Below are 22,586 nucleotides of genomic sequence, written 5' to 3'. Positions count from 1 at the left end.
CACTTCGATAAGAAATTGTGCATAAGTGAAGATCCAAATGAAGAAAAATAAGATATTTGACCTGTGAATGTTTAAGATATCTTTGGAAAAATGAGAATTATGAAGAGTATTCTCCTATAGAGTGGAACACATGACATGCCACAAATTCCCAAGCAGTTACTACAATCAAAGGAAAAGTTATTTTCTATGTATTTTAACTAAGCATTGACAAGCTCACCATTGGATTAACTTCCAGACTCTGTATTTTTGGTGCATAGACCTTCAAATTAACTTCTATTTTTAGGATGAGTTGTTTTTCTATGCAAATCTTTGCCTTTCTCAATCACTAACATATGAATGTGATTTACAAGTTCCTGCGTGAAAGTTATTTGAAAGTATTTCACCACATTTTCTTGGCTAGGTTATTTCCAAGTTAGATTATAGAGCAGTGGGTCTCAAACTTTATCATGCAACATTTTCACCTACAGGGCTTATTAAATCTCAGATTAAAGGACCCTGACCCAGATTTCCAGACTGAGTAGGTCTTGGGTGGAACCTGAGAAGTGCATTTTTAACAAGTTCTCTGGTAGTCCTGATACTGCTGCTTAGAGGCCACACTAATCTGTAGAAGATAAAGTTTGGGAAAATCAGTAATTATATAGATACTTATCTCTGAGCTTCAGTTTTCTCAGCTCCAAAATGAGGATTATAATGATTATCTTAAATTGCTGTTACAAGAATTCCACTTGAGCCAATATATAGAGTGTTATACATCAAATGCTTTACCATGCAAGAAGTCACTCAATATATTTTATTATATTATTATTATTATTATTTTCAGGAAACCATGATTGAGTAATTGAACCAAATACTGGATTAGTTCCAGAAATAGAAAAAAATAATAGAGACATTCCTTCAAGGCATGAACAGTGCAATTGGGGATCAGAATATATACACATATCATTAATAGTTACTGTACACTAAATTTTTGAGCTGGCTACTCTTTTGAAACAGAAAGCAGAGATCAGCAACTATTTCATGAGAGAGGTGAAGGGTTAGCAGTTCATGGCAGAATGTAGACACTCAGTAAATATCTATTACAAGAGTAAATGAATCTTAAAAAATGAGAAAGAACTCATCAAATGGGCTGTGGGCAACTGGAAAAAATGAATTTCATGTATCTATAAAGAGATGTAAAAACATGTGATTTTTAGAATTAATGTGGAAATTTTGTATGTGAGATGGGAATTAGAAAGAAGTTGGAAGGAAGGGACCAGATCATAGATCTTTTATTTTATAGATTATAGGAGTTGGAGTTTATTCCATAGGCAATAGTGAAACTTTCTTTCTATAGTTTTAAACAGGAAAATTAATCAATCATAATTTTAATCTAACTCAGTGTTTTCCCCCCTGAATCTTCTGATTCAGAAATCGTATTTGTACCTCCGAGCAGCTCTACATCCAAAGCTTTAGGTGATTCCATCCCAGTGTTTAATCTTCTATTAGCAATGAAGTCTGGATATTTGCCGTTTATTGTTGGAAAGAGATAGTCACAGCTTTCTTAAATCTGTCAGAAACCTGAACATTTATATAGACTTTTCATTTGATGTATAAGTTTAGAAATTTAGTTGAAAATTTGCTTTCATAAAATTTTGAGATTTTTCTTATATAGCTAACCAGTTTTAAATTATTGTGTTAGGCAAAATTCTATATTAACCTTTAATGACACAAACACTTGTATACTTCCTTCCCCTTGAACATAGGAGAGATTGTGAATATGATGTGATGTCATTCCTTTGAATATGTTGCCTTATATGACAAATGGGATTTTGCAGATAAATTATGCTCCCTTTTTAGTTAATCAAAGGAATATTTTCCTGGGTGGTCCAGGAATAAGGTAAGATGTTTACAAAAATGCTACGAGTCAGAGAGACATTCTTTTCCTAGACTGGAAGAAAACAAACAGCCATGTTGTAAACTGTTAATAGGGGTATGTGGCAAAGGCATGTGAGTGATCTATAGGATGTGAAAGAGATTTCTGTCTGACAGCTAGGGAGAAATTAGGAACTTCAGTTATATAGCCAAATTAAATGAATTCTGCCAACAACCAGTGAGTTTGGACCTTGAACCTTAGTTAAGAATAACATCTCCAGTCAGCACCTTTATTTCAGCTGAGCAGAGTTTCAGTTAAGTCATGCCTGAACTCTAACCCATGAGAAACTATGAGTTAATACATTTGTTTTTCATTAGGCCACTTAATTTGTGGTAATTTGTTAAGTAGTAATAATAGGAAACTAAGATCTAGAGAGACAGAACGACCTGTTCTTGGTCATACATGTGGCAAAAATTGGAACTGAATAAGCCGATTCCAAGACCCAGAATTTGAGTTTGAGGAGACCAAAGGCCAAAAGAGTATTCATGAGCTTTTAAATTTCATAACTAATAGATAGAAATAGAATTTTTTTAAAGGGATGGATTTGAGAGAGGAAACAAATATCAGGTGAACCTGGTGAATCATACTAAGAGATGTAGCAAAAACAAGAGTCTTAGTCATACACATTAGATAACTGAGTGACTTGAATGAGTTTGACCCCATTAGAAATAATAAAGTCATTAGGAGAAATTTATTCAAAAATAAATAACATTATGTTCTTTAGAATATTGACATTGAGTAATCATATAGAATCTAAAGTTAATGCTTAGTAGAGTTTCAGAATTAAGTGATCTAATATAGGGCTGATGGGAAGTGTAATTGGCTCCAGTGGCTGATTCAGCATGTGGGGAACACACAAGCAGAGCAAGAGGAACCCATGGGATTGGGTCTTATTATGGTCCAGGAGAGGAGGTTAGTAGATTTCCTTCAGGAGTCAAGGATTGGTTTAAAGCAAATGTGCCTGAAAAGGCTAAGAGACTGGGGTTCAAAAGCAGTGGGGATGTTTAGCTTTATTATTTGAGACCAGCTGTGGATGAGGTATATGGATGGTGGCCACAAATGCTGGTTTGGACTCAGGGTGTTTTTGCCCCAGGGCTCAAAAACTGCTTGTTAACCAGGCCAAAATTCAGTTCTGAGGCAAGTGGCTTAGCCAAGGTAAGATGCTGATAGTTATGACAGCAGGCAAAACTGTAGGGATCACTTCATTTGTTTTCCATCTCAGGGATCACTGTTGTTGATATGATATCCCATATCTCAAAAATGTTTTCAGGGGAGAGGCAAATCCAGGACTGTTCTATCTAAACTGGAAGCAGAAGTCTTTGTTTTAGAACTTAAGAGAAATAATACTTTTATTTCAATGGGGGTATGCTTCAATTTCGTCTTTTTTGCTTCTTTGTTTTTAAAATGGTGTAATAAAGATAAGAGGATGGCCAGAAATGAAAGTGAAATGTATTCATATTTACTTTGACAGAATTTTTCAGATTGATAATTCTGCAAGTTTTGAAGTTTAGAAATTTTTTTTATATAGCCACAGGAATTTCAGTGATGTTATAATTCATTATACATTGTGGGAAGGGGGAGGAAAATTCCAGCATAGGAACACTGAGATACATTAATGTAAATTTTGTTAATCAACAAAAGGTTTTTTACTAATCATCAATGTTTATATTTTAAGGGATAAGGCAAGTATGTACCTCAATTGTACAGGACTCATCAGCCTATGAGCAATAATGAGGTTTAAATAACATAAATATTCAGATTTGCTAGGATTTTGTGCTCTCAACTGTGGAGACAAGTTATGGCCAAAGATTTCTATATGGCTACTACTATTAAATGTGCTAAGAAAGCTCTCCTTCCTGTTCTTTAGTTCAGATTTCTCATGGAAATCCACTTTTTCATGATTGTTGTGGGATGTCAAGGGTGAAGGCTCCCCTTAACTTTGGCTAATGACCATCTTTGGATCCAGGAATAATTTTACAAAATATATGAAACAAAACTTTTAAAAACTGATCCTTTAAGTATTTGATGGGGTTAGTCTAAGGCCCTATATATTACTGGAAGGAAAGCTAAAAAATGTAACAGGACTATGTAACATAGTGAAACCTCATTTAAAAACAGTTTGGGTGATCTTGCATATATAAAACTGTTTTTACAAAATATAAAACAAATAAATTAGAGAGACAGAAACAGAATAGCATTTATAAAAAGCAGGCGAAGCAGAAAGAGATTGAGAGTTGGTGAGGTTTTTATTATTATTATTATTAGAATAATGAAATTGCTCTAAAAATTTAAGTGATTAATGCACAACTGTGTGATTATACCAAATACCACTGATTGAACACTTTGGATGGATTTATGCTTTACTAATATGTATCCATAAAATTGATTTGTTAAAAATCTTTTAATTCTTTTAGCAATAAAAGTTATTGCTTCAATAGTTTCATGAACTTCATGATCAAGTATATTCTTTGTCTATTATTTTACTTATTAGCTTGAATACTAAATACTTTCTGATGTTTGAAAGTAATCATTACATGGCGTTGTCCTCAAGAGAGTGGCCAGTCTTATTTTCCCTTTTTTTTTTTTTCAATCAATAAGCATTTAAGGTGATCTTTATTTGTATATTTCCTGAATTAAACCAGACATGGGTTTAGCAATTTTTATTTTTTTCAATAGGACATCTTTTTTGCGATATAATTGATGTACCTCCCAATTCTCCAATTTAAAAAGTACACTTCAGTGGATTTAAGTATATTCAGAAATTTGTGTAACCATTACAACAGTCAATTGTAGAACACTTTCCTCATCTCCAAATGAAACCTCATACCTATTTGCAGCCATAACCCAATTGACCCTAACCCCGCAAACTTTAGACAACTACTAATCTACCTTCTATCTTTTAAATTTTGCCTATTCTGACATTTTGTGTAAATGAAATTATGCTATGTATAGTCTATTGTGACTGGCTTCTTTCATTTAATACAACTTATTCACGTTTCATCCATGTTGTACCGTATATAAAAATATTTAATTCTGTATCATTGACTAATATTCTATTATATTGATGAACCATGTTTTATCCATTCATCAATTGATAGACATTTGGGTTTTTCCACCTTTTGGTTATAATGAATAATGGGTCTATGAATATTTATATACTTTTATTGTTTAGAACTATGTTTTCATTTCTTTTTGCTATATATTTAAGAAAGTTATTGCAGGTGTATATGGTAACTTGTTTTTTTTTTTTCTTTTTGGGGGACTGAAAGATTGTTTTCCAGAATGACTGCACCACTTTGTTTTTCAACCAGCTGTTTATGAATGTTCCAATTTTTCTACAAGCTCCCCAACAATTCTTATTTTCGTTATTTTTGATGATAACCATCCCAGTGGGTATGAAATGGTGCCTCACTTTGGGTTTGATTTGCATTCCCCTGATGATGTGAGTATCATTTCATGTGCTATTGGCCGTGTGCATATTTTGGGGGGAAGGAAAATGTCTTTCATATTTGCAACCATTTTTATAATTGGATTGTCTTTTTATATTACGTTGTAAGAATTCTTTATAATGTAGACATAACTCCATTATAATATATGTGATTTGCAAATATTTTCTTCTATTCTCTGGGTTTTATTTTCATTTTCTTGATGATATCCTTTGAAGCAAAATAATTTTAGTTTGTTAAAGTGTAATTTATCTAAGTTTCCTTTTGCTGCTTGTGCATTGAGGCTTTTGTCTAATCAAAGGTTGTGAAGATTTACTTTCATATTTTCTTCTAAGGATATAATAATTTCAGTTCTTACATTTAGGTTTCTGAGTTAACCTAAATGTGGTTAATGTTTGTATAAAGTGTGAAATAGAGGTCAAATGTCATTCCTCTGCATGATGATAACCATTTGTCCCAGCACCATTTGTTGAGATTTTGATTCCTTGTTGTTTTTGTGAAACCTTGCCAAAAATCTATTAATCATAAACTATATTGGTGTATTATTGGACTCTCAGTTCTGTTCTTTTGATCTTTGTGTTTATCCTTATGTGAGTTGCTCACTATCATTATTAGTTTAGTTGGTAGTAAGTTTTGAAATCAGGAATTGGACTTTCAACATTATTCTTTATTGTGCTTTTTCTACTGAGGGTCCCTTGAATTTCCATATGAATTTTAGAATCAACTTATCAAGTTTTGCAAAGAAGCTAGCTGGGGTTTTGATGGGATTTTCCTGAATCTGTAGATCTATTTGTGGGAAATTTCCAATTTAATGATAATTTTTCCAATGTATGAACATAGGATGTCTTTCCATTTATTTAACTATTCTTTAATTTTTTAAATAATGTTTTAGAGTTTTCTTCTTTTAAAAATATTTTCTAATTATTTTATTCCATTATATGATACTATAAATTGGATTGCTTCCTTAATTTCATTTTCAGATTGTTCATGAGCAATTTATCCTCCTTGTGACAGTTTCAGTAGTCTTGTCTTTCTAGGATTTTGTCAGTTTCATCAGTTATCTAATTTGTTATCATACAGTTGCTCATAGTTTTAATCATAATCCTTTATATTAATAAAAGAGTTTTAATGTGCCATCATTCTTTGCTGTTTTAGTAATTTGAATATTTTCTCTTTTTTCATGGTCAGTCTAGTAAAAAAGGTTTATCTTTTTTTAAAATCTTTTCAAAGATTGCCATTGCTTTTCTCTATTTTTTTTTCTGTTTCATTTGTTTCCACACTAATTTTTATTAGCTACTTCCTTCTGCTTTCTATAGGATTAGTTTTATCTTTTTTCCCCAGTTTCTTAAAAGTTACGTAATTGATTTGAGATTTTTGTTTCTGTTTAAATATAGCCTGCCCCAAATTGCAGACATGTATTGACAGGGAGGGGTTTATTTACTAATAGGAAAATAAAAATTTCTTACCTGACTGAATATGGCAGTTTATTTAATTAGTTCAAAATATACTTAATAAGCATCTATCATATTCTAGGCACTATTCTTGAGGTTAATATGAAAATCATGCAGAATTATAAAAGTTAAGAGTGTATGAAAAGAAAAGAAGGAAAAGATAAATAAGAAGGATGAAATTGAGTAGAAAAGAAAAAGAAAAAAATAGTAAAATGAAAGAAGCAAAATTAAAATTTCAATTTTCCTTCATTTTATATATACATGAATTATACTGAACCTTGTGAATTTCCAAATGAGTAATTGGAATTTAAAAATGATATATGACTAAGAAAACATTATAATTTGTTGAAAAATAATCAACAATCTATGGGGGTACAGGGAAAGTCTAATATATTCAGAAAGCTAATTTCTGAACATGGATGTTTTGCTGATTGAAATTATTCTCTTTCACAATAGGTAGACAAGAGGCACATTTATTGTTTTATTTTTTTGAATGCTGCAGGACTCCTGAAATAAATTGCTTGACCACTAGAAAATTGCACCATCATAGATGTTTCAAAGGAGTTACAATTTCCTGCTGCTCAGTTTGCTGAAATGAGTAGATATTTTTATTTTCTTATAGTATTTACCTTAATGGATAGACTTAAAAATTTTTTTCTGCTACCTTTTATCATTTTTTTGTAGTTGGCAAAAAAAAAAAGCATCATTTTCAATGTTGCTTAAAAGAAAGGACGCACTAATTAAAACAACCTATTGCCCAACCTGAGGCATCAGGCATAGAGTAAGTTAAACGTTTTTCACATTTTTCAATCTGATGGTGTAACCTTTTTGAATCAGCCTAAGGAAAAGTAGAGCTAAGAATATAAACTTTTTTCATAGGAGAAATTACATGTGAAAGTTGACTTCTCATGTGTAAACCTTTGGTAAATGGCACTATGTATCACTCAAGCTACCCTCAAAGAGGTTATTGTAAGGATTTACCTCACCATTTCAAAGTGGCAAGAGCAGGAGGAAACCAATTTATTATATAAAGGTTATTCCCTAGGTATCAAAAGTTCACTGGTTCATTGGCTTCATAATAATTTAACTCTTTTCTGTCTTTATTTCAATTTCAGCCAGCCAAATGCTTTTTCCTCTATTTGGCACATTTTTCTCCACCTCATGCTTTAGGCTGTCTTGTGATATTGACTAAACCATGGCTTTCATGAAACTAGCTATGAGCTATGTGTGTATGTGCTTGTGCAGATGTGTATATTCTCAAGCAAGCATGGTTCACTTCTATTTCTTTGAATTCTTCCCTTTCTATAACTCACATTATGATTTATGATAGAGAGTCTAAACCAGCCTGGGTAATTGCATGGTTACTGCTTGTGGACAAAGTTTAATGCTTGCTAAGCTGGACATTAGCCACCCTGGGATCAGGTTCTACTTCAGGTTTAATAACACCTGGCTGCAGTCATGTATTTCAAAACATGGCAATCTATAAGCAAGCAATGTCTAGAAAAGAAATTGTGTAGGAGAAGGATTTACAATTTAGAAGCACGCACGAAGTTATAGAGGGCTACCATAGGATGTATGATAAAGATTTCTTCTTGTAAAAATGGCACTATAATCTTCTCAGGCTAATTTAGATAGGCTCAAAATCACAAAACTGGGGAGCATAAATAAATCAAGATAGTCAAGGCAACTTCCCAAGGAATCTCACTCAAGAGGATTCTCTTTCTAAAATTTCAGTTCAGTAGTTGCCAGACTCTACAGAACATATGGAGGCAGGAGACCAATTGTCTTTAACAGTTTATGTCTTATGAAAGCAAATAATATACCAACCGGAAGGAAGTTCTTTAGTTTGAGACCTCATCAAGAAATGTTCACAAAAATATTTTTGTTGTTGTTGCAGAGTATATATGAGGAATTTTCCTAGGTAGTTTTTTAAATAGTTTTGTATATTAATTTTCTGACATGTACAAAATAGTGTAATGAAATACCAGGTACCCATTAACTCAGTTTCAAAATTAACAATAAGCCACTTTTTTCTACCTGTTTCCCACTGGATTGTTATTTTATTTTTTCAAGATAAATTTTTCATACATTGAAATGAATTAAAAGTAACAGCATAATTTTCATAAAGGAATAAACTGGGGCAACACATATTTCTATCTTCATATAGAATACTCAAAGTCAATTAAAAACCACCATGCACTTGAAGCAGCTATTGTTAGGATTATATAACAACTGGCGTTTTGTTTTGTTTTTTTAAAGATTTATTTATTTATTTAATTTCCCCCCCTCCCCTGGTTGTCTGTTCTTGGTGTCTATTTGCTGCGTCTTGTTTCTTTGTCCGCTTCTGTTGTCGTCAGCGGCACGGGAAGTGTGGGCGGCGCCATTCCTGGGCAGGCTGCTCTTTCTTTTCACGCTGGGCGGCTTTCCTCATGGGCGCACTCCTTGCGCGTGGGGCTGCTCCACGCGGGGGGCACCCTTGCGTGGCACGGCACTCCTTGCGCGCATCAGCGCTGCGCATGGCCAGCTCCACACGGGTCAAGGAGGCCCGGGGTCTGAACCGCGGACCTCCCATATGGTAGACGGACGCCCTAACCACTGGGCCAAAGTCCGTTTCTCTGCAACTGGTGTTTAAATATCTAGAAGATCCATTGGAAGAGATGGATGTATAGCTGCAGGAATATTGAAGAAAAGGAATCTTACAAATACCTTTGTAAATTTTTCTCTCAATTTTTGTTAGTCATCATAACAACATATTATATAATGTATAATATGGCATGTGTATTTTGAAAAATGTACAAAGAGAAATGCATATATTTAAATGAGTGTCAAATGAAGTGAGTGAGTCCCAAAGTTACTCTTTACTTCCAGTTATAAGTATACCTCTGATATTGTGCAGCTACTACACCCTAGTGCCTCAGAATTTTGGTCTATGGATCAACAGTAGACTTCCAGACCCCACCGCTGATATATGTAACCAGAATCTGTATTTAACAAGTTCTGAAAGTGATTGCTACGCACATTCCATTTTACGAAGCACTTCTCTAGATCACAATGTGATGAAGTAGCATTTTTTGTATGTTTGTTTAGGGAGGGGATCAGCATAAATATGGGAAAAGAGATTATGATTGGTTCTTCTCAAAACTTTGTTCTTATTTATTTTAAGCTTCTAGTAAGGCCATAGTCTATGAACTATAGCTAATAGTAAAAGCAAAATGTATATACTTTCAATTATTTTCTTTGAGTAGTACTCATTAAAACTTTATGCTATATATAATTGCTATCAGATTTCATACATCCAATTAATAATTACATTTAATGATAAGTTTGAAAAGAAAACAGCCAAGGGAACCAAATTTCTGGGTTCTTAAAAGTGCAGCTATTTTTTAAATTAAATACATTAAAAATTAAAATATTCACAAGAATATTTTGGAATAATTTCTCATATATTGTATAACATAATTCTAAAAGTGGCGTGTCAAGACATCTAAATTTTCTTGCTCTGACTCTACTTATAGCTAGGAATATGGAAACATTGGGCATTGCTTTACAGGATAGAAAATATAAAGAAAAAATGGGGGAAACATTTTTGCATAGATCTATGAGACATTGGAAAGTAAAAGAACCTCATAATTCTTTTAAATATTAACAATGAACTACAAATGCATCTCAATTATCTTGACACACTTTGAGTGAAAGGACATTCCATTTTTTATTCTAATGTTATAACTGAGGTTGAACCTAATTTTCAAATGCAAATATCTCAGTAACTGAATTTGGTCAGCAAAAATGAGAGGAGATATTTCATACAGATGCATGCTTATAGACATATGCTATATAAAAACCCATATTCTGTGTGATTTATTTATTTACAGTTGAAGTACAGAATTGAGATTTAAGTTCCTCCGTGCACATTTTCCAAATGTTAGATCTGTTTTACTCTGAAAAAAACAGGTAAGAGAAATAACTCTCTCCCGGTAAAAATCTTAATTAGGTAAATTTTGTCTTTTTAATATGTGAATACAATCACATGTATTTTCAAGAATAATATATATAAAACATTTATTTAATTTTATTCCTTCCAATATTAATTTTTTTTCTTAAAATCCATACAATAAAGTAACAAATCTATGGAAATAAATAAAATTCAATGGATCATAGAATTCAGAATTACTTAAAAGTCAAATCTTTCCATAAAGCACAAAAATAGGGACACTGAATTGTAATTGCTTATATTCTTTTTCCAGAACATCAATGTATTTTAGTGTTTTATAAATAAAATGTTTAATACATAGTAAAATCAAATAGTTTATTAATTTCATGAAAAGCATTCCTTTTCCTGAAAATATCAGTGATGACTTGATATTGAACAATGTGAAATACAGGGTGTAGGAGAATGGGGCACATTTTTCCTTCAATTGTATTGAAGATCTTACTATAATGATATCTTAACCTTAGCCTATCACTTTGTGTTCTAATCTATTGAAATCATGCTCTGCATATCATTTACTTCAGATTTGAGAAATAGCATATGAAATGAAAATATTATTAAATATATTTTCCAAAAACAGTAAATAATCTCTAAATGCACCATTGAACAATGGATCTGAATCATGCACAAGTTTAAATGTCAATAAGTGAATTCATATCTTGAGGGAAGTATCCTCATTCATGATGTAAGGGATTCCTCAGCCAGGTGAACAGCATTATATCTTAATATAAATTTCACTGGAAATAAAAAATTAAGTATTAAAAATACTCAGATGAGTTTGTGCCTTCTTTTCTTTACCAGAAGATAGAACTTTCTCATCATAGGTATTCTTTAGCAATTTATGTTCACCTCACATAGCTCAAACATATTTTCTTTTAGACATAATCAAACAGTTGTGATTTTGCTGTTCCAACTGAGCTTGTGGCTCAGAGAATTAATTTTACCTTTTAATAAAACTTAAATCTAAGGAAGAAGACGCTAATTTTGTAAAATGGTCTAAATATTTCAAAGTATAAAAAAATCTTGAATCTAGTTTCAATCTACAATGTTTAAAACCAAAGGAATAAAAACACTGTTCCCCACTTTTGTGTTTTATTGATTTATTTCTCTCTTAATATTCAAAATTTGTTTTTGAATCTAGTAACATATATATAACCTAAAATTTCCCCTTTAATTACATTCAATAATATAATTCAGTGCTGTTAATTGCATTCACAATGTTGTGCTACTGTCACCACCATCTATTACCAAAACTTTACAAGCAACCCAAATATAAACTTTGTAAAATACTAGAATAAAATAAAAAATAGGACAATAAAACACAGAGTAAACCCATTGTAAATGATGTATATAGTTAACAGTAAAATTATAAAAATGTTCTTTCATGAATTGTAACAAATGTACCACAGTAATGCAAGTTATTAATAGGATAGTATAAGGAAACTTTGTATTTTATGCAAGATTTTTCTGTTACCCTAAAACTTCTCTAATTAAAAAATCAAAAGAAGAACCATATTTCTTTTCTTTCATGTGAAAATGATATATAAGCCTGTTCTGAGTATATTGAGGAGCGGTAGAGAATGACAGTTTCCTGCCAAACTGAGAGGGATATACCAGATGAAAAAATGACTTGGACAAATCTGGCTTGGAGAGTAAATGAGTGTTCATTAGGGGGCTTATCTGGGGTCCCCATTCTCAGCAGAGGGAGGAGAGATGATAGTTCCTACCTTGACTTTCCACATTGCACCACAAAAGGATAGGGGTCTATTATAATGCATGTTTACTTGAAGATGAGGAAGGCACAAGAGGGGAGCAGGACATTCAAAGAATGTAGTTTTCTGGCAGATAACTTTTACAATGTTTCTCAGTAGGGCAGAAGTTATATATTTATATTAACTATACGGGATATCTGTTGATAAAAACATAGTCAATGGAACAGATATTCTATAATTTTCTAGGAAAAGAGGTCAAGCATTTATGGTGCAATGCTTACTGATCCCGCATGAGTTAGTGAGCAGTCATTTCCCGAGGCTTGCCTTTTAACTATTTAAGAACGAAATGCTGCTGCAACTGGAGGAGGGAAGAACTGGAAGGGTTGGGGTAGAAAATACAAAGTCATATATGCCACAAAGCCACATTTCAGTGTCCATAATAAAGTTTTATTTGCATATTGCCATTTATTTAAAAAAAAGATTTTTGAAGTAGTTATATTTTTATTTGATCAAATCAAAATGAAATAAATTTTAAACTCACAAATAGTTGCTGTTAACATTGGTAAAGATAAGGAAAAGTTGTTTTAGGTAAGTGGTTTGGGTAAGAGAAATCTGTTAAAATTCGATCAAGTAATTCAACAGAATTTTAAGATTCATATTTTATTTTCAGATGTAAAGTATTTGAAAGAAGAGGATGCAAATCGCAAGACTTTCACAGTCAGCAGCACACTGGATTTCCGAGTGGACAGGAGTGATGATGGAGTGGCAGTCATCTGCAGAGTGGACCATGAATCCCTAAATGCTACCCCTCAGGTAGCCATGCAGGTGCTAGAAATACACTGTAAGTAAATCCTACACCTCCTTTCCTCTGCACTGGATCTCTTTAATCATGTTAAAATCTCTTCCAATTGTCTGAAATTACACACTCAGCAAAGTCTATAGCGAAAGGAAATAAAAATGTTCTCATTGTTATTAAACACATTCAAAGGAAAGTCATCCTTGCCTGAGTGAAAGGTAAAGAAAATTTCAAGTTTCAAATAGTGCTTTTATGGGTGTATGAATTAGGATACTGAGAAGTGCCTGGATGAACTTTGTTGTATACAAATGTGGCTTCCCATTTGCACTTTGAAAATTAGAGTATTTTAATCTTCTCTATGTGATAAATTAAGTCTGTATAAAATCCAGGTCATAGTTATTATGTTCTCATTCTCATCATCAGCTTTGGTATCTTTACTTATAAGTATTAATAGTGATATTCCCTGAGCAAATTCAGTGGGTCAGGAACACTGCTAAATGCTTTGCTGGTTTTACCTTATTGAGTATCATAAAGTCCAATGAGAAGTTACTCTCATTAGATACAATGTACAGATGAAGACAATGAGATTCCGGAGGCTGAATCACAGTCATACAACTAGTAAATGGTCGACTCTTAATCATGGCATTTCTGGTACTTAGCAAGGTCCTGGAACATAGTAGGCAATCTATAAATATTTTTTAAGATGAAAGCGATTGAATTTAAATATTTAAAATAAAGTAGAAAAGAACAGAAGAGAGTAGAGCAGATTTTCTCAATTGCATTTCTTTATTTTCCAGAGACTGGAGATTTTTTGTTTGCTTTTCTTATTGCTGATAAAATTGTAGCTTCCGTTTAGAATTTATATGTTATATGATATTTAATTAAATCTTAAAGTGCAGAAATCAAAGTACTGTTCTTCTAAAATGTCTCATTGCACTTTATTTTATTTTATTCATTCAATGAGTATTCATTTAGTCCCTACTATGTAATAGATATGAATTGGGGCACAGAGGTTATAGAAGGGACCAAAACAGGGCCACCACCACTACCAACAGCAACAAAAAAAAATTGGTATTGTCTCCAAGTTTCAATATCATTCACACAACCAGCAAAGCCGGCATCCATTCTAGACAGGAATGAGAGAAAAGCAAAATATTAAATATGCTATTGCAGAGGAAACAACAAATACAAAGGCCTTGAGGTAGGGTCGCACCAGTTATTTTTTGTTTTGAGAAATAGCATGGAAACCAGTGTGACCACAGTGGACAAGGAAGAATGTAGGGTATTAAGAGATAAAGTTAGAGAAGTACCAGGGACCAGATTTTAAAAAAATTTTAATATATAAACTGTCAATCTGATTATCACATGCAAATTGTTTTTTAATTATTCATAGATTGCTAGTTATTGGTTTTAGTATAATATGTTTAATGCTTTTAATATTAATTTGTTCATAAATTTTTCTCCAATGCTCATGAAGCATATTCTGAAATAAGCATAATTTGGATCCCCAAATGAGATGGTCTCCAAATTTCAACAATTATTTGCTGTTTGACCCTGGGAAAATTATTGAAACCACTTGAGACTTGATTATAACCTAAGGAAATAATTCCACTGAGGACCAAACTAGAAAACTTAAGTACATGGTAACTAATAGGTTTTCAATAAATTTCAATTGCCTCCTTTTATATTTATTTTACCAATAGGTCTTTTAATATACAGAAACTTGTATAATTTGATATGTTGAGAGGATCCAGATCACCAGCATCTTAAACTCTTTTATATGTATATGCAGAGGAAGTAAGAATGTTTAAAATAATACGTGACCACTAATTTAGCAGTAATTTCTAACATATTTTGAAAGAAAGACTAGAAATCAGGTCATAAGGAATGCCAAGTACCACCAGCTGAAGCCAACTGGAACCTACTAATAATCAATACAAATTGGTTTATTTGGTTTGCTGAAGCAATGAAAAATACAGGATAAATCAAGAAGTCTAAATAGCAAAGAATCAGGAGAGGTATTTTATTGCATTTGGTCTTGTCCTGGATATTCTAAGGAGGGTTCTGGATTGCGTGTGTTTTGGATTGGGTCAATTCACTGAGCTGGCATGTTGGTAATTTTTTTAGTTTTCTGGCTGCTATAACAAATACCATACAATGGGTTGGCTAAAAATAGCGATTTATTACCTCACAGTTTCAGAGACTGAGAGGCTTGTTTCACCTCAGGATTAGCAGCATTCTGGCTTTCCAGCAATCCTTCAGTTCTTTGGCATTTCTGTCATATGGTGGTGTCCTCTCTTCTCCTTTCTATTCCAGGTTCCTTCAATATCCAGTTTCTGTTCCTACCCATGGTTTTCTCTTTATAAAGCCTCCAATAATAGGATTAAGGCTTAACTTCACTTAGTTGGGCCATACCTTCTCTAAAAATAACATCTTCACAAGGTCCTATTTACAATAGGAATATATTAGAATTAAGAACATGTTTTTGTCAAAGGTACATGACTCAATCTGCCACAGAATTTTTACCTAGAAGACAGAAGTATTGAAGCAGAACTAGGGAGAATTGTTCAGGTGCCTCTTGCCAGTCACAAAGGTCATTTCTCACTTCTTGGGAGTCCAAAATGAAAATGGTATGCATTTCCTGGATATTTTTAGCTGTTCACCACATTTCAAATGTGCATTATTAAGCAATACTTCATGGAAAAAAAAGCAGTTGAATTGCCTAATTTCTGAGAACATTTCACATTAAAAATGTTATACTTGTAATGGTTGGCCAATTAAAAATAACAACTCATTCTATCATGGCTTAATATGTAAGTGGCTGGGAGGCAGAGATACGATCTATTTAAATAATTTTTCCTAGCATCTAGCATACCATTATTCAAGTATGAGAAGTTAATTAACACTAACTGGTGATAATATTGAATGTTCCTTTAGGGATGCAGAACATGCCCAGAGATTAAATGAGTAGAGGGTGACGAGAGCATTCAACGACATTTGGTTCAAATTTGGAGCAAATTGTGCAAATTGGGCATGGTCTTTATAAGCACCTAAGAATAACAAAACAACATCTCATTGGTTGTTCCCAGAGACAATAGATCATGGTTCTCACCATGGGTGCAAAGTTGTACTTACGCATTAGTAGAAATTTCCATGCATGCAAGTGTGGGGAGTGTGGAAAAGCAGATTTGGGAAAAAGAAGAAGGTGGTTAGTCTAGAATTTATGGAGCATAAATTTAGGATTTCCACATTGTTTTGCAAAGTTTCTGTCATGAATAGCCACAAAGACTGACCCAATTAGAGAAAGAAATATTTAGACTAATAGGATCCCCAGAGCAGAGTAGCTGCCATTGCTTTCCACAGAGTTGCAGGAATAAATATATAGCCCTACAATAATAGAAACAGTTATGGCCACATTGGTAATAAAATCCCTGTGTTATTGTAGGGAGCCAAGTTTGATAACATAAGAAACAGGGGGTGAACACTGCACACTTAGAGCCAAATAACGTTATGAAAAATTCATAGGAGGAATTAGATTTCTAGAGTTAAGTGCATTAAAGCTCTGTAACTCTGTGTTATACTATTTAGAAGAGCTTATTCCATAAAATATACCATGGAAACATGTATTCTATAGAAAATATTAATAAAAATATAAACATTGCCTCAGATAGAAAAGAATAACTGAAACTGAAATTTAAGATAATATAATGTAATCTTTGTGTGTAAAGAACAAATGCCTGCAAGTTTTCATAATAGGTAGCAACATACTTTGCACCTGAATAATGCAGATAGCCACTATTTTATAGATGAAAATTCATTTTCTATTTTTACACAGATCTCTTTGAAACAATGACTTTTTATTTGTCTGATTTAATTTTTCGAAAGTCAGATTGGATGAGTCAGATTTTAATTAATTCTCAGTAGGAATCATGTGCCTGTGCTAAGAGAAAGACATGCACAAAACACAGAAGAGAAGAAAATACGAATAATGAACTTTCATTTTCTATATGTGACATCAACAACAATGTATAAATCTATTCACTGAAATTGAAAAAAAAAAAAAAACAGATTAGAAAAGTAATTTAGATTAATGACTGTTCTGAGAAAAAAAATATTAATACTATGACATTAAATTGCCAGTATGTAAAAGATAAGAGCCAAATTTCCAGTGTATACTAGGGGGTGTTGTGAGGGTAGGTGTTTTAATGTATATTTCTGTATGTTTCATCAAATCATGAAACCTAATCCTATCATTAATATTTGTTTAGTATTTTATATTTAGTAAAAATGTCATCATGCCAATAAAAATAAGTATTTCCATATAAAGTTCACAGTATTTAAAAATAATTCATAGTTAAGTAGTTCATAGGAGAAACTCTACGTGTAGACCTAAACAAATTCAATCTGAATGAATGAAAAAAGAAAGGAGGAAAGGAAGGAAGGAAGGAGGAAAGGAAGGAAGGAAGGAAAGAAGGAAGGAAGGAAGGAAAAGGGAGAATGACAGGAAGGGAGGGAGGAAGGGAGGGAAGCAGCTGCAGAGTTACAAGTGTGTATTTAAATGAGATCAATTAGGTTAATGATTAATTAAAATAAGAAATACATTATGTAAAATTAAAATAAAGGAAAAACTTGTGGCTTCATTTTTTATTTAAATTATATTTTTAGAAAGTGTTAAATGGTCAAATTACAGTTCTGACCCTTACTTTCCTGAGACTTACATTTCCATTTTAGTTAACATGCAAATGAATAATACAGTTAATCCATTTTTTCCTAACATCTTACATTCAAAAATAGTACCAAAGAATTCCAAAGAGATTTCTTCTTTGTTTTCCTCTGTTCTAAACAGAAGTACTTTGTGGCTACAGGAACTGAGTTCTAGACTGTATACTTCTGCTTTGTTTTTTGACCATATAATGCATTTCATCAGTTCTCCTTTTAGTTTTACTTAATCTAATAATATACATTAAAAAGTCAAACTTTGTTATAGAAGAGATTTATTACAGAAGAGTTTGGGAACTTTTTAATGTGATGCTTATATTTTCCATTTCCACAGTAGCTATGTAGTATACAGAAATATTTCCAAGTGTTGGCAGAGATTCTTCATCAAATGGAGTTTTTGGTTGTTTATCCTTTTTCACTTATTACAAAATAGTTAAGTTCCCACCTACCCAAACCACTCTTCACTAACCTGTACATTTCTCTAGCCCAGATCAGTTTCATTTACCTTGTCCTTGTTAGTTTATAAATTATCTTCTTGCTTCCTTTCTATTATAGCGAGAACATGATTAAATGTTGGAGGCTATAAAGGACTATTAGACAAAAGGTAAATGTTCCAAGTTACATTTGAAAATAACTTATCTCACTTACCTGGCGTTTAATTTGTGAAATACTGTTTATCTAATTATCCCGTCTACTACAAATTATCAAAGGTTAAGAGCCACAGAATATAAAAGGAATCAGCAAAGTGGAAAAAAAAAACCCTAACTTTAGGTTAAATTATCAGAAATTAAGATAAACTGTTCCTTTGACTAACACAATGCCACATGTATGCTTGTGAATGCCTTTGAAGAATTTATTTGTAATTGAAACTAAAAATAATTTCAGAAAAATCATGAAATACATACATGCAGGGAGCATGAAATGATCTATCCGATTAGCAAAAGATACATTTCAGCACACTAATAAAGGTACCTAATGTGCAAACTCCTTATGAGATCCTGATGGGTTTTTAAGCTCTCTCAAGGAAATACATTATTTTTTTATATTACCCACAGTAAAGTAATACAACATTTTGGCCGTGGTATAATATTTTTTTTCTTTTGTAAATATTTGAAATATTTTTCAGTGCCTGCAATATCCAATTATCAAAATTAATTATGTCACCAAGTATTTTCAGCTATTTAAATGCAGAGATACAGTACATTATATAGTTTCTACATTAAAGCAATTATTTTTGTTTTAAATATTGTCGATGAAGAGGAATCAATATATGTTACAGTGGGTTTTCCAAAATTAAATTAATAAATAATATATTGTATTAGGACTTTGCCTAATCAAGCATATTATAAAGTATGTACTTATAAATATTATATCTTTACTTTGGGAAGCTTAAAAATTTTTAAAGCATACAAGTAATTACATAAAGAGGAAATTAAAAAAATAGACCAGAATTATTTTGCATAACACAGGTGCCAGCATAACTTTCTCAGTCAATTTAATAGAATTTAAAAACTGGGTAACAGCTTCCCTCCTGGGAACTCCTCAGGGACAACGACAGCTGAGTATGAGCACGACCCCAAATGGAGGCGAGATTAGAGAGAGTGTATGTGTGTGTTTGTGTGTGAGTATGTGAGAGAAGATGCTGTGATTGTACCCTTGTATTGTTTTGACGGGATCCATTCCATTTCCCCAAGTATCTGTTTTTATTCTCACATTTCCCATTGTTTCACTTTTTGGTCTTTGGGAAACCACAAGGAATAGTTTCTCTGGGGACAAGCTGTGTCACTCCCCTCTCTCTCAGTCATTTCTATTACAACCTCTTTAAATTGTGCAATCTTTCAGTAGGAACTCCCTCGCTCCTCAGTAGCTTTCCTTCTTAAGCTTTCCTAGGGAGAAGGGTAGAACTGGGTCTTTTCCTAATCCCATGCTCCTGTGGGTTTAGTAGTACTTTCCTTCCCTTATCTACTTCATACTCTAGGACCCTTTCCCCAGCAGCAGAGACCCTTGAACACAGGAAAGTAGAGAGGAGGGTGTTCTGGGTCCACCACTGCCTTACAGGTGACTTTGCCCAGTTAAGCCCCCAACATATGAGAGGAAAGCTGCTAACTCCCAGCTACAGTCATGGGCTCCTGGCCCTCTGTTTTCCTGCTCAGCAGAGCCCCTGCCATCGGAAATTATTGGTACTTGCACTGGGGAGGTGGCTGCTGCCTGGCCCAAGCAGAAATGAGGCATCCAAGAAATGTTCTGTGGGTGGGGGGCTGGTGGGGAGCAAGGTGCCAGGTGACATGGAGCTTTAGCCACTGAAGGTAGATGGTGGTGGGGGGTGGTGTAGGTCCTGAGACAGCTTCTTTCTTACTCCTTTGCACCCCTTCTCTCCCCCCAGTCTATTTCTAAATTCACGTTTTCTGTCAGATAAATCTCAAGACTTTGAATTTTGAGATTTTTTTCTTTTAAATAATAGGTGGCTTGAAGAATATTTGAACTGACTTTTTATTAATAAAGTGCTGTATATTTGTGTTGTAACAAACTTCGCATTAGTTAAATGTTTGGAACTGTAGTAGTTGGGGGCTCCTCCTTTTCCCTATGGTAGTTTTCCTCTGGCATCATACGTACTAGACCAGGGGTTCTTAAACTTTTTTGTTCCACGGATCCCTTTGCCAGTCAGGTAGAAACCATGGACCCCTTACTAAGTCCATGCTATACGGTGTATTACTTAACAAATATATCACACACGTACCAACACATCCCAAGAATGTTTTTTTGAATTTCAGTTCAAGCTTACAGACCCCTTGTTAAAAACCCCCAATCTAAACTAACTTTATGGCTGGTGTGAGGTGGGTAGGGAGAGTGAAATCTCAGTTGTTCCTATTTTGAGTACCTCTCTCAGCTCCAGCTCTCCCTAGGGGCCAGGAACTCTTAAGGTGGGTTGGGGTCCTAGCCTCAATTTGACCTAGTAGAGGCTGAAGGGTGGGTGGGGGTAGGGCTTGATCAAAGGAGCCATTTCTCACTTTTCTTTCCTAATCTTCTCTGCCGCTTGAGGCAGGTGGATTTTCTCTTCTTGATAAATGGGATTATTTGGGCAGGGAAGGCAGGTTCAAACAAAACAAGACGCCTCCCCCTGGTGCCCTCATTCTCTGCCCTCTGCATCAGTCTGGTAACATGGAGAAACACATGCTCGACACCAACAAGTTTCCCTGTTCCTTTTATAGCAAAATGGACTGACATTTAATATAACCAAATTTGGTATTTTAGTGACTTTTTGATAATGTACAGTCTTTTTTGAATTTAAATTTCTTTCTGTATTTTTAGGACTGACCTCATTTTTAATAAGGTTTTAAAAAAAGTAAAAAAGCCTAGGGGGGAAAAAATGTTTTTGCCATGTGATGTTTCACAAGTGCAGCTGTAGAAAAATGCTTGTCAGTTGAATAAAAAAACATTTTTGATAGAGACAAAAAAATTTTTTAATTAAAAAATAATAAAAACTAAGAAAATGAGACAAATGATTTTGACAAGTTAAACCTTTTATTAATAAGTACATTATTTAGTATTTTTAACTTTCAAATTAATAACTAATTGTAGATTTTAAATCTATTTTTAAAGTTAATTATAAGGTATTTTTCAAAGTAACTGCATATTTAATTTTTGAATACTTTGGAATAGTTCTACTTTATAATTGAAAATATATACACATACATATGCACACTTTTCCAAGAGAAAAACAGTGATTAGAAACCAAATATAATCAAACAATACATTAAAATTAATTGGATTAACTCTTGATATATCAGTAAAATTTTTCATTATCATTTAGCAACTGCATCTAATAGAATTTTTATCTTTGTTTTAAATTTTAAGTCATTTTTGAATAATGTACAGGTATAATAATAAAGAGATAGTGAAAAACAATTTTCTTAGATAATTAATATCAAACCTGAGTATTTATCCCTTGTTTTCCTAGGTTTTATGGTTTCTATCCAAAATGGGCATTCAACTCTTTGTATTCAACTAACAGCTTACCAACTATCATGCATGATCCTGGAAACTATCCCTCTTGTAAACCCTGAGTCAGGAGTTCAAATACATCTTTCATGTGTCCTATATTGTCCTTAATTCTGGTTCTTCTTCTTGTACTTGCATGATCAGAAGGCAGTACTTTAAAAAATTGGATGGCTCGTAATTTTGTTAAAGAAAGGGAAAATATTTTACCACATATTTGCAAAGAATTTTCAATTTTAGATTTATAAGCACCAATTAAAATGATAAATCAAATGATTTTTTTCATATCTTCCTCAGCATTTGTCCATTATGAACTGTATTAGTAAATTCTAATTAACGAACATCAAGAAAGATGAAAGAACATTGCAATGTTTCTTTTCAGCAAAATCATGTGGTTTCAAAACTATTGTGCAATGAAGTTTTTTGGTTTCCTCAGAAACAAACAATGCACTCATCAATTTCTGAGTTTAATAAAATTAATCTAGGATATCATAAATGAAATTTCTAGTTCACATTCATCAACTGCTACTATTTTCTCTTTGCATTTAACATATGATTTACCCAAA

At 32.9% G+C, this 22,586-nt stretch overlaps 1 protein-coding gene across 15 annotated transcripts in view; it reads left to right on the top strand.

Moving 5' to 3' along the window:
* The window catches only part of CADM2 (cell adhesion molecule 2), a 1,196,245-nt gene that overhangs the window by 1,030,587 nt on the left and 143,072 nt on the right, over positions 1-22,586 (top strand). For all 15 annotated transcript variants that reach the window (XM_058296056.1, XM_058296060.1, XM_058296063.1 and 12 more), the window contains one exon: positions 13,180-13,350. In XM_058296056.1, coding sequence (XP_058152039.1) covers positions 13,180-13,350 — 171 coding nt within the window. The remainder of the gene's footprint in view (positions 1-13,179; positions 13,351-22,586) is intronic.

The sequence above is a fragment of the Dasypus novemcinctus genome, chromosome 4 (assembly GCF_030445035.2).
Source record: "Dasypus novemcinctus isolate mDasNov1 chromosome 4, mDasNov1.1.hap2, whole genome shotgun sequence".
Taxonomy (NCBI): domain Eukaryota; kingdom Metazoa; phylum Chordata; class Mammalia; order Cingulata; family Dasypodidae; genus Dasypus; species Dasypus novemcinctus.
This window is presented reverse-complemented; position numbering and strand designations above follow the sequence as displayed.